The sequence below is a fragment of the Rhinolophus hipposideros genome, assembly GCF_964194185.1.
Source record: "Rhinolophus hipposideros genome assembly, chromosome: 1".
NCBI lineage: Eukaryota > Metazoa > Chordata > Mammalia > Chiroptera > Rhinolophidae > Rhinolophus > Rhinolophus hipposideros.
Genome location: NC_138047.1, coordinates 62,064,025 through 62,077,076, shown reverse-complemented (window position 1 = coordinate 62,077,076; position 13,052 = coordinate 62,064,025). Strand labels below are relative to the sequence as shown.

General features: G+C 34.9%; 1 protein-coding gene across 8 annotated transcripts in view; it reads left to right on the top strand.

The window, feature by feature from the left end:
- The window catches only part of WDFY3 (WD repeat and FYVE domain containing 3), a 248,184-nt gene that overhangs the window by 202,594 nt on the left and 32,538 nt on the right, over window positions 1-13,052 (top strand). For 6 of the 8 annotated variants that reach the window (XM_081056216.1, XM_081056218.1, XM_081056217.1 and 3 more), the window contains 7 exons: window positions 117-170; window positions 2,472-2,640; window positions 4,977-5,140; window positions 7,668-7,816; window positions 8,942-9,062; window positions 9,617-9,702; window positions 11,240-11,320. In XM_081056216.1, the coding sequence (XP_080912342.1) occupies window positions 117-170; window positions 2,472-2,640; window positions 4,977-5,140; window positions 7,668-7,816; window positions 8,942-9,062; window positions 9,617-9,702; window positions 11,240-11,320 (824 nt within the window). The remainder of the gene's footprint in view (window positions 1-116; window positions 171-2,471; window positions 2,641-4,976; window positions 5,141-7,667; window positions 7,817-8,941; window positions 9,063-9,616; window positions 9,703-11,239; window positions 11,321-13,052) is intronic. The other 2 variants (XM_081056214.1, XM_081056212.1) reach the window with 1 other exon arrangement.

The window sequence follows — 13,052 nt, the reverse complement described above, 5'->3', positions numbered from 1 at the left end:
TGATTTTCTTTGAGTACATTGTCCGTATTCCATACAGTCCTCAAGAAAATTTTATTTTTGTGTTGTTCTTTGTGGTTTTTTTTCTGATGTGTTTGTACTTAATACCCTGTTTTCAGTCTGAGATCCCAAGTAAACAGCCTGAGACACCCGATGATATCATTCCTCAAAAGGTAAAACACAAATTACCATGAAAGAATGCAAAATACTTGCAGTTTTGTTTTTTGGTTTGGGGTTTTTGGGGGTTTTTTTAGTGCATGGTAGACTAGACTAACTTAAAAGATTGACTTTCAATTTGCTCTTTCTGTTAAGTTTCTTAGAGTTGAAAAGCTAGTTTCATTCATGCTGAGAACTGTTGTAGCCTTTCTCGGCTTTGCTCTGATTAGCTTTCTAGGGTCTGTATGCTGCTCACTAACAGGCAGAGTCTTCACTGCTCTCACCATAAAATGGGTATGGCTTCATTCAGAAACTAACAGATTCTGACGCATGTTAGTAATGGGCAGTCTGACACCTTCAACTTTGTTTTTCAATTACTCGGTTAATTTTTCTAGATACTAAACTATGTATTTTGAGAATGCAAGGGTGCCCTCTTTTAAAATTAGGTCTTCAAACAAGGAACTAATGGAAACTAAGTGTATGATCGCTTTTTAAAATACAATTTAAATTTATTTTGATTTGTTAAAAAAGAAATTTAATCGTTTTCTTTTTCCAGAAAGATTCTGTACATAATTCAGTAAAAAATGTAGTTCTTTCGAACACAGAAATATACCTCAAAATATTGAGGGAAAGATGCTTATGTTTCCAAGTTTAAATCTGCAGAAGTTGTCCCACATGTATTAATGCATTGTCTTGCCCATCACTAACTCTGCTTTCATCTTTTTAAAAATGAACAATTTTGAGTTGAAGATTTTTGTTATACCTCATGTAGAAGAATTGTTGTAATACAAAAATTGCTACCTTTCTCTCATTTCAAAAATATTGTAATATTCTTAAGTTTGCTCATCAGATTGATCCTTCCATAATGGTAATACTATTTTACATCATTTTTATACTTTCCTATATTAAGTACTATATTTCAGTTTCCATTTGCTGCATATCATTCCTCAGTTAGCTTGCAGCTCTCTTTATTCCATGACTCTGTACCTGAAGTTAAAAAAAGGGCGATGTGGCTTCAGTTAGGTGTCTTTTTATCTCAAAATTGATTCAGTATTTTAGCGTAAATATTCCAACCAATTGGACACTTGTTTTCCACTTCAGTTGGAAATCATTTTTTAAAAAAGGTCTTGCTTGAAATAAGCGTTTTTGTAGACAATACCTATTGACTACTTGAGTTTGAAGAGTAGAATGTTATTCATTAGATAACTCTTATTCATAGGAAAGGAGAAGCAAAATAATACTTAGAAAAGGAACATTTTAAAGTATGTTTCAACTCCCATCTTTTTCTTAATTGTTAATCCAAAGTCTGGGTCTAATTCTAATTGACAAATCTTTATACACATAAACTTTTCCCTCTGGTTTTACATTTTTTGCAGGAAATTTTAGGCCTTAATTTTTTTCATTGTATTATGGTTTTACAGGGGAAAAAAGGTTTAGGTCAATTGGAGAAGCTGTTTTTAGGATAAATATTATTTTTCAAAAGAAATGCTTTTGTGTCATGCCAAAAAGTAAGTCTTTTCTAATGTTTCTAGGTAATTAATTTCTTCTTCAAAACGAACTTATATATGTTCTTGATCTATTCATTTAGTTAGTAAGTTTATGGATCATATTCTTCTACACAACAAACAATGAAGATGTTTTAACAAGTTGGCGATACCAGCTTGGAGTGGCAGGCCAACCAGAAAGTGCCATCTGGGCTGAAGCTAGTTGATTCCATGTTGGGTTAGGACTCTCTGGAGGTTTGGGCCATTTCCAGAGTTCCAGTGAGAATATGGAAACATGGAAAAGAACAGGGCAGTTCTGAGTCTCTACCTCCAAGTATCTGAAGTAAACACTCACACAGATGAGTCCAGCTGAATGCTGGCCAGCCCCTCTGGCCTGACCTACTTACTTTACTTGGGGTGGAAGCAAAGTTCTGGGCTCCTCACAGAATAGACATCCCCCTTGGAACTTGATGCTCTCCAACACGGAGCTTTCTCTTCACTCTATTATATGGGGAAGTTTTCTGATACATCACTGAGGCCATACTGTACTAACGTGAAAACGTTATTTGACTTGAGATGATTTACTTCTATTTCAGGAAGAACAAGACTACTAATATTGTTGTTTTATAGGTGTCTTAAAAATCAATGGAATTTAAAAATAGAGAAACTTAACCCAAAAATCTATGGGTTTACTGTGTATAAATACAGTCTATTAAAAATCCATACCAAACGGTAAAATATAAAGAAGTCTTAACATCATACCTTCCCTCAGGTACCTTATATTTTAATTCTTGAAGATGATTATCTAAGTCTTTCTCTTTTGTTATTTCTTAGAAACCTGCTCGATACAGAAGAGCCGTAAGTTATGACAGTAAAGAATACTACATGAGACTGGCCTCTGGCAATCCAGCCATTGTCCAAGATGCCATTGTAGAGAGTTCAGAAGGTGAAGCTACTCAGCAAGAACCAGAGCATGGTGAAGACACTATTGCCAAAGTCAAAGGTCAGCCTTTCTCTGGGATTTTAATTTAAAATCCTTTGGGAGTCTTCCTGTATTTGAATTTATATAAAACTGTGAGCAATTGTGATCAGTGGGGCCAGCCTTAAGGGTATATGCATATAAATGTTTTTAGCATCTCAGCCTTCTTAAGGATTGATTTCTGCAGAACTAAAGGGACTGGCCCTTTATTTCCTGCAGACAAATATAATATACCCATTGGCTGGATATTTTTTTTTTATTGTGTTTGGCAGAATTATCAGTGGTACCTGATACTTTGAAATTAAGGCCCTGATAGATAAATAAATATTTATAAAATGAAAGCCACTACTGAATGTGCTTTTGTGCATGTTAGCCATTAGTAAGCAATACTGGTCTTTCTTCTCGTGAGCCAAGACGGATTATTCCAAATGTACTTTATGAGCGTAGTGAACCATACATACTATGATGAATTGGACTAAAATGGCCATGTACTTTTTGATTCTGTACTTTTACATGTGTGTGCCCTCTGCCTCCTTCCTTGATCTGGACCTTAACAAACCCTCCCCAGTCTCAAAGACATTGGTCAGAAAGCAAATCTTCCTTCTCTGAAGCCTTTCCAACTCCCCTGGCCCCCGAAAGCACTTTGCTTTTAGATCTCTTATAGCAACGTCAGTGATTTTTTACTGCTTTATATTTTTTTCTAAATTAGAAGTTTTCAGAGGCAGAGATTATTTTTCTTCTTTATAGCTTTTGGCACATGCCTAGCACAAAGTGGGGATTCAGTCAATATTGAATAAGTAAAGTAATCCACCGTTTTAAATTTTTTAAGCCTCTGATTCACCATAAATTCAAAAGTCTTAGCATATTTTATAAATAAAGCCCCGGAATGTAAATTAAGCACTGGAAATTAAAAATTAGTTTCACATCTCATTGTTTAAAAGACAAATAGTGTATGACCATGTTAACAAAAGCACCATGGATAACTGATCCGTTTCTCCTGTTATTATACTGATATATCTATTATCTCTCATGATGATCTGACTTACTAAACATTTCATAATGGAGCTAACATTTTCATAGAATCCTTGAAGCTTGTGGTAGTTGAACAGTGTTTACAATCTTCTAATTTTCTTGACATTGCACCAGAAAAGTTACTGACATAGGTCCAAAACTATATTTACTGGGTATAAGCCAAGGTATAACTTACAGTTAGTCAGATGACTCATGTTTGGGTTGTTGAAAGTTAGCTTCTTTTGGCCTTATTTTCCTAATCTCTAATTGAGCTAAAACCACAAATATTGTAATATGCAGGGTATTGCGTTAGACATCAAGTGGGACGTTTTGATTCATCAAACTAAACATGTTGGAGCTGTAAGCTTTTCCTCCTTGTGGGTGTTCTCAGCAGAACTTCATCGCCCTTGCCTGCTTACTATATACTCTTTCATAGGTGCAAAGAAGGCCCTTCCCAAGGCAAAACAGAACCTCTGATAATTCATGTTCAAAGTATAAGATTTTAACAGGCTGACCTATGCTTTTCCAAAATCTTAGAGCAACTATCATTTGTAGGTGTAACATGACTTTTGTTAGTACACAACTATTAATTTAATTAAATGTTGGATTTAGAGTATATTTTGCATGTTTCTCGTACTTTGGGACCTTATCAACTGATTTTAATATCACCTACTGTGATTGTTAATAAAGTTATCAGATGTAGACAATAAAATGTTTCTTTAATGTGCAAATTAAATTATTTGTGCCTGTATTATAAAGAATTCTGTTATTACTCTTTGTGACCTTGGTGATTTGATCAAATTCATTCAGTTTTGGTAGTGCCGCTTATGATGTGAATGTTGAAATAGTCCTCAGAGGCCCTCACACAGGTGGGATCTCCTGTAATCATGTTTATAATTTGCTTTCTTTATTTTTGTTCCTGATTGTAATTGTTCATTTATTCACAGTATCCCCTCCATGGCATTTGTCCGTGTATAACACCATCCTTACCATTAATTATGCTAAACTCTGTTTATCATCATCATCTGATACTTATTTGGAATTTGCTATTTAGTAACCATAATACCAAGTATTTTCACATGAATTACCTCATTTTGTCCTCCAACAATCCTCTAAAATAGACAGCATTCTTCTCCCAGTTTTATAGATAAGAAAATTGAGGTTCAGAGAGAGCAAATGATTCTCCATAATTGTTTAACTCTAGAGTCTGTGTGTACCCACTGTGCTACCTCCCTGATACCTTCTAGATTATCTCAAATTGGAAATGTATGGGAGGGATGGCATGAGACTAAACCGCTCCCCAGATGGTCCCTGCAAGGTCACACGGCCCTCTTGGTTCTCATTCGTAGGTCTGGTCAAGCCTCCTCTGAAACGGTCTCGATCTGCCCCTGATGGAGGAGATGAGGAGAACCAGGAGCAGCTGCAAGACCAGATTGCCGAGGGCAGCTCTATAGAAGATGAGGAGAAAACGGACAATGCCACCCTACTGCGCCTGTTAGAGGAAGGAGAAAAGGTACTGTGCGTCTAAAAAGGAAGGATCGCATTTAAATCATGTGTTTCCATTTTACAAGACCAGTTGACAGGGTATTTATCTGGTGGCAGAAGATAAATATTTTAGCCTCTGTAATAAAATACATTATTAACCAGCCTTTTAAGATCAGTACTCTACTTCTCTCATCTTCGGGATTTTCTGATGTATGTGAACACACTAAAGAGCGTAAAGTTTCAACAGATACAGTATTAACAGTTGACACCTAGCTCACTATCTTCCTCTATCCCCTTTATTAGACTGCAGTTCTTGCCATAATTCTCTATTACAAACCCATGTACACAACCCATTCTGGCCTTGTACTTTCTGTACTCCTAGATATTCCAATAACCACCCGTAGAAACCTTCAGCCAGTCTTACCATCCCCCAGACTTGTATTTAATCCCTGCTCTCCTGCACTCACAGAAGACTACCTTGCCGTCCTTTTTCTCTCCCAACCTATTCCACCATGCCCATCTCTCTAGACTCACATTACTAACTCTGCCCTGCAGCCTGAGCCCCCTGCAGCATTTATGCTGTGTCATTCACTACCTCTGTGATTTCATTTCTTTATTCTGTGCTTAACTCATTGTCTTCTCTGCCAAAATGCCCCTCTCTCCATCATTTGCATAATTTCTGTGGCTCTAACTCCCACTTGGTACAGCCTCATTTGTATGGATGTCTTTAATACTCAAATGTAGGAAGCTTTCCTTGAGTGTCTTGCCAGCTCAGGCTTAGTTAGATATCCTTTCTGTGTGTTTTTATATTGCCATATATATGGCACTGTATTTTATCCTGTCATGATTATGTGTTTCTGTGTCTGTCTCTTCCCCTAGAAAGGGAGCTCCTGATAGGCAGGCACTGCTTTTTATTCCTATCCCATTATGTACACAGTTCCAGTCACCTAGTAGACACCCAGTAAACTTTTGAATGAAGGAGTGCTTTGTAGAGTAAATAAAAGGATAAATGAATGAAGGAATAAATGAATTAATATGTAGTGAGTATCACCTTTTTAAAAGATGGGGGTTTTTGCCTATTATATTAGATCATGGTATAACCCTTGAAAGCTTATCTATTTCTGGTTACTAAGAACCAGAAGTAACCAGAAATTAAGACATGATTTTTAAAATTCTGTTTAAATATATAGCCTCAATCTAGAATGAAAATGTTTTTAAAACTCATGTAACTGTAAAACTACAGAAGGTCTGAAGGAAGCCCAAGAGAGGCTTCTGGGATCCTGCGTACATTCTGTTTCTTGATCTGGGTGCTGGTTGCATCATTGTTAGCATTTGAAAATTCAAACTCTGCATTTATAAAATAAACATTTTTCTCTATATATGTTATACTACAATGAAGTTATTTAGGAAGTATATGTGTTTTTCCTGTAACATTCTACATTTTTATTATTGAATAGTTCAAATGTGGTGATGAAAATTGAGTTACATTTGCATATTTTAGAAAATCTATTTTCTAATGCTGTCATTTAAAAATTTTTAATCTCATGACTACAGTTTTTGCTCTAATTGCTTTTAAGTTTCAGTAGTGTAGGAAGTGTATTCAAACTGACATTTATTTGACATTTGTTTGCTTCTGATTTAGGTGTTGATATTTTTTCCTTGACTCATGTTGAACTGAGTTTAAAGAAAGAATTTTTACTAAGAACAGATCCTATTCGTTGGAAAGAAAACAATACTTACATTGAGAGATTTAGCGACTCCCTCCTCCTATGAGGAAAATACAGCTTCTGCCAAGTTTGGCTTTTTTTATAATGGCACAACAAACAGTCTGCCTGGCAGGCAGGATCCAGGTGGGAGCAAATAGGGACAAATTCCCCAGTTCCAGTTCCAGGAGTTGTTATGGAAAAAGAGGAAAGTGATCTGTGTGGAAGAGAGGACAGCCAACAATTGCAGACATGATTATGTACATTCTCTCACTAACTCTTGTAACAGAACAGACCAGTGTATATTTGAAATTTACAAAGGAAGACACAGAGGCCCAGAGAAAGTAGGAAACTTGGCTACGCTAAGTGACAGAGGATTGTCAGGCTCTGCGACCTTTTTTATTCTGTGTCATCTTGCCTCACAAAGGGCACCATCCTAATTTCTTGACGTATATGCCTCAATTCCGTTTCCTGCCAACTTTGTTGGTCTGTCACCTTCATTATCCAACTTGTTCATCACTTGTAGAACATAGTACATTTGTACCTGGCACATAATGCGTACCCAGTGACTATTGAGATAAATGAATGGGTGGATAGATACGAGTAAGTTTGTTTCCTTTTACCAATGTGAACTGCAAATCAGACTGCAGCTTTAGCAGATTCTTTTTAATATGCTTAAACTCAGATTGAATATGCTTAACTCAGGAGATACGCTAACAGTGACATCTCAGTAAAATCCTACTTGCCCATTAAATCCATGTTTAAAAACATTTTGCTTCAGTTATATCAAAAACGAAATTACCTCAATTAAAAAAAATCTATGTTAATGAATGTTTATGATTTTCTTTATAGATCCAACACATGTACCGCTGTGCTCGAGTCCAGGGCCTGGATACTAGTGAGGGGCTACTTCTTTTTGGTAAAGAGCATTTTTATGTGATTGATGGATTTACAATGACAGCAACCAGGGAAATAAGAGACATTGAAACCTTACCTCCAAAGTAAGTAAATGAATGAAGAGACGCAAAGTACTACTATCTTTAGAAAACAATATGTTTACATAGTTTTATTTAATCCAAAAATTGTATTTTAAACAATGTTATCTTTCAGTTTGTGTGTATCCATCATTAAATATTCACGAGGATAATAGCAATAGTTATTTAAAGGTAATAAAGAAAATATTTCCCTTATTTATCAAAATGAAAGCTAAATAAAATTTATAGCTATGCATTAATAGCATTAGAAACAAATTCCTTACATAATAATTTATTTATTTATAAACTGAATTTGCAAATTGTTCTTTGTTTTTAATTTCAATACAAACACAGTGTGGAGAAAATGCAGTTAGCTGCACAATACTCTCATAGATGAAAAAGCATCCATGTCTTCTGAGTGCCCCAGAAGCAGTGTGATTGAAGCACAGGCAGGAATTAACTCACTGGGTTTTATCCATCTTCCTTTTCTTTTGCCAGTCCTATGATGGAAGATAGTGGGTAATGGAAAACCCAGGAGATAGACAAAACTAGAAAGAAGATAAAAAGCTTAAGGCTTAGAAAATCAACATGCTCTTCTCTGCTTTTAACATTTTGAACACCTAACACAGTCGAATGTAGACTTAGTCTCTGAAGTTCATTCCTAAGAGATATTTCAGATAATTACTTTCAGCAATAGTCAGGGCCACATCAGGACTTTCGTGGGCCCTTCCTCCATATAAATATATTAAAAATTATATTTGATGACTGTTGGTTTAAAGATTAATATATTCACATTATATATTAAAACATTTTCTTCTGCCTAAAAGTTTCATTTTTTTTCCTGATTTTAAAAGAAATTAAAACATTTTCTTGGGCCCCTAAAGGTATTTAGGCCTAAGTACTATGCCTGATAGGTAAGTTGGCCCTGATAGCAATAATGGGATTTTAAAATTAATTTCATCAAAGGTGGTTACTTGTGTGCTGAGTAGCTGACAAATTATTCTCTTAAACATATTTTTTGAACTGAGTATTCTGATATATTGTTCCCCGCTCCTATTCATATGAGTATGTTGAAATTAACAGCCTTTGTTGAACAGTGAACTTATATCTCACTGTGTTTTTGTTTATCTCCTTTCTCTTGGCTACCTACAGTATGCACGAGCCAATTATCCCTAGAGGAGCGAGGCAAGGCCCCAGTCAGCTCAAGAGGACCTGCAGCATTTTTGCATATGAAGATATCAAGGAGGTACATAAAAGGAGGTATCTCCTGCAGGTAGGTTGATTTAGTAGTACTAAATGTTTTGTAATGTTCCTTTATTCAGAGGATGTATTATTTTACAGCTGATACATGTCATGAAAATTCTCTATGGGACCTGAGAACTGTCCCTAGATTTGATTGTATGATAGACAGACTCATGTCACATGGGTGCATAACTCTGTATAATATGTCTCTTTTTTTTTTAAACACAACCTAAAACTTGAGTGATATCTTTGTCATCCATCTTTCCCTATAGTTATCCAAATCAATAATTGTCTTGTAATATAAAAATTACATCCTCACTGTAATTTTCCAAAATTATAATTTTATAATTACTTTATTTTTACCATCATTCTATTATTAAAGATTTTAGAAACAAATTGAACTGAATAAATTCAGAATAAATTGGTTCCCTTTATTTTATACTTTAGTCTGCTGGGAATTCATAACTGTAAAAATGTTCCTCAGCCAACAAGTTAACTTCTTCAACACTAGAAATTCATAGTGGAAAAGTTAATATGTAACCTTATTTGTGTTTTTCTTAATGTTTTTCTCTCTGATCATTTCAGCCTATTGCTGTGGAAGTTTTCTCTGGAGATGGACGGAATTACCTCCTTGCTTTTCAGAAAGGAATTAGAAATAAAGTATATCAAAGGTATTGTTTATTAGGAATACTTTTTAATGCTATCATGGGAAGTGATGAAAGAAAAACTAGTACCAGTTCAACTAGTTCTTAAAAATCTAGACTTTAGATCAGTGAATTAACTTCTTTGAAGCAAATGTTTGTTTCATTTTTGCCAGGCTCTTGAAACATGATTCTTCTAACTAGCTTTTAAAATGATGCTATTTTATTGTGAAATGCTATTTTCCTTCTGGTAACTTATACAAGATGTCATCAAAAGCTACTTTTATCACTAAGTCCTGTGTCTCTAAATGTAAAAGGATGATGAAACTGTACCTTCAAAAATAGTTCAAATTCAAAATAGGCTTTCTTCATATTTACCGAAAAGGAGACAATGCCATTTGCTATTGAGACTGAGTTCCCTTAGAAGTTACATTCATATGAGACTTTCCCCATCTGTCCTTGGAAGGGAAGTTTGGATACCTTCATCCTTGAAAAAGTCGCATAGCCAAGTAAAGCAGTTAACCTACTCTAACCATATTTTATTTTTGGTAAACTATATTAAAATTTACCTTGTAAAAGAAAAATAGTACATATCCATGGTGCTCAAAGATATTTCTGTTGGATGTATGAATAATAAGGCTTGTATGAACTGATCATAAGTCTGAGAGACCTTCTATTGTTCTTTAAAGGGTAGTATAGATCCTGTAAGGGAAGTTTTATATTTCAGTTTATTTCCATGAGGAATAGCTAATACTAAGCAACATTGCTTATCATTGCAGTACAGTCATATTACCTGTGAGCACATGGGAGTGAGGGTGGTCCTTCAAATAAAGTGCCTGTGCCCATTGATTGGTAATCCAGAATGCCTATGTGAATATAGGAAGAACTAAGTAAAGTGACTGAAATTTTAGTTATCTATCTCATGAATCTCTAAAGGTAGTACTGTTTTCAATGCTAGGAAACTGTTGTTCATAACTAGATACCATTACAAGGAGATGAGTTTTTCTTTCAGCAATTTCTGTGTATATACCAAGTTCATGGTCCTCATCTATTTCCACATAATTCTCTCTTTGCCTTTAAAAAATTCATGTTGTCATTGTGAGCAACTGAAAAAAATTTATGACAGTGTCACATAAAGGTCCTTATCTTGTGTGTATCATTGCTTGTTTAGTGATGTCTCTGTTCTATTATTTGTGTAGCTGTCATCACTACTTGCTGCCATGTGCATATTTAGCTGTTAATCCCTCTTAGGACTTCCGTAAGTTGACTCAGTTTCTGTGAATCAGTGTTGCAAGGCCTTTTCTTCCAGTAATATGGCAAAATGTGTAAAAATCCAAAATGATAGATTTTGCTGTGGACCTTTGTGTTTGTAAAAGCCACTATCTTTCCCTTTTTTGTAACAGAATATTCTAATTATTGTGCCTTCCCTTTGCCTGCCATTTACTGGGTAATGGAGGAGTAAATGCAACAATTAAGATCTAAATGAATCACCCATCCTTGCTTAAGCTCCCATTAGATGCTGACTGAGACTTCATTTCCAATCTTATGCTAATCTTAAATTTTCCAGGTTTTTGGCTGTAGTACCATCTCTAACTGACAGTTCAGAGTCTGTGTCTGGGCAACGACCAAACACAAGTGTGGAGCAGGGGTAAGTTGCTTGCTTCTTGCATTATACTCTAAGTGTAAAATTAGGATGGTTTGTATCTGGATAGTATTATTTAATATTTTTGATGAATGTTCTCCCCTCCTGGTGGTTGTACAAAATTTTAAATACTGAAAGCTGAAAGGGAAAAAGAATGAATGCATGACCACTTATGTCAAACCAGTGCTCAGATTTTCATCAGTTTCCTTGAAGTTTTTTTAAGCATGCTTATATTCTATGTACATAATTGAGTTCATACTATAAATACAGGTTTCTATTCTTCCATTCAGTGTTTTGGGATTTTTATTTTGTTTGGTTTTGGTTTTGTTTTTATTTATTTATTTTTGTTTTATTGGGGAAGAGCGGGTTTCTCCAGGGCCCATCAGCTCCAAGTCATTGTCCTTCAATCTAGTTGTGGAGGGCGCAGCTCAGCTCCAAGTCCAGTCGCCATTTTCAACATTTAGTTGCAGGGGGTGCAGCCCACCATCCCATGTGGGAATTGAACCGGCAACCTTGTTGTTGAGAGCTTGTGCTCTAACCAACTGAGCCATCCAATTGCCCCCCATTCAGTGTTATATGTGAATATAGGGTAAATATTACTCCCTGCTTTAAAAAAAAAATTCTTCTGAAACATTACTTTTCATTTGCTACCTGTTCATCATATATATAGAAAATTCTTTTATTTTTGCATATTTCATCTTTATCAGATTTCCCTATTATAATATTGCAAGTGTGATTCCTGATTACTTTTTCAGCGTAAAATCTCCTTAGTAAAATAGAGGGTATGAATTTGAACACTTCGACACACAAAAACTACTCAATTTACATAAAAATTATACATGTTTATATTCCACCCTTAGTGGATAAGTTTGCTTATCTACATAAGATGCTTGTCAACTTTTCATATTTTTTAATTTTTTACTGATTTTGTAAAATGCATTCTCAGTTTTTAAACGTGCATTTTTTAGTAATAATAATCTTGAGCTCTGTATATGTTTGTTAGCCATTTTAAATCCTCATTTGTGAATTATCCATAACTTTCCATTTTGTTTCCTGAGTTCCTTTTTGTTATTGTTGGTGGTGGTTTGATTTTTTTTCTTTTAATTGAGATGTAATTAACATACAACATTACATTAGTTTCAGGTGTACAGTATAGTGATTTTATATGTGTGTGAGCACGTGTATACGTGTGTATGTACACACACACACACACACACACCGGGGTGCCAAAAAAATGTATACAGGTAGACACTTTGATCAACGTTGCTCAAGCAGTAGTTCACCATAATCAGAAGTGTCTGGATGCTGATGATAACCATTTTGAGCACCTCTTGTAATTGCAGAAGTCAAACATTTCTTGTATTCATCTTTTGTTATTGGTATATATTGAATATGACAATTTTAATAGTTTTTCTTTCTTAAAATGTGTATACTTTTTTTTGGCATCCTCTGTATATATTATAAGATGACCATCACAATAGTTAAATAGTCGACCTATCCTCTGAGTTCTTATTATCAATTTGTATGGGATTTTTCTATAATAATGTATTACTCCTATGTTTGTCATATTTGTTGCACATTGCCTAGTTTTGTTCTTAATTTTTATTTTTTGACATTTAAATTTGAACTGCTTTTATATGTTCAAACCTATCAGTGGTTTCTTTGTGCTCCTTTCAGCTGCTTTTAATCTTAGAAAGTCCTTCTGGGTGATAGGGCCATTTTAAGAATTCGTATATCC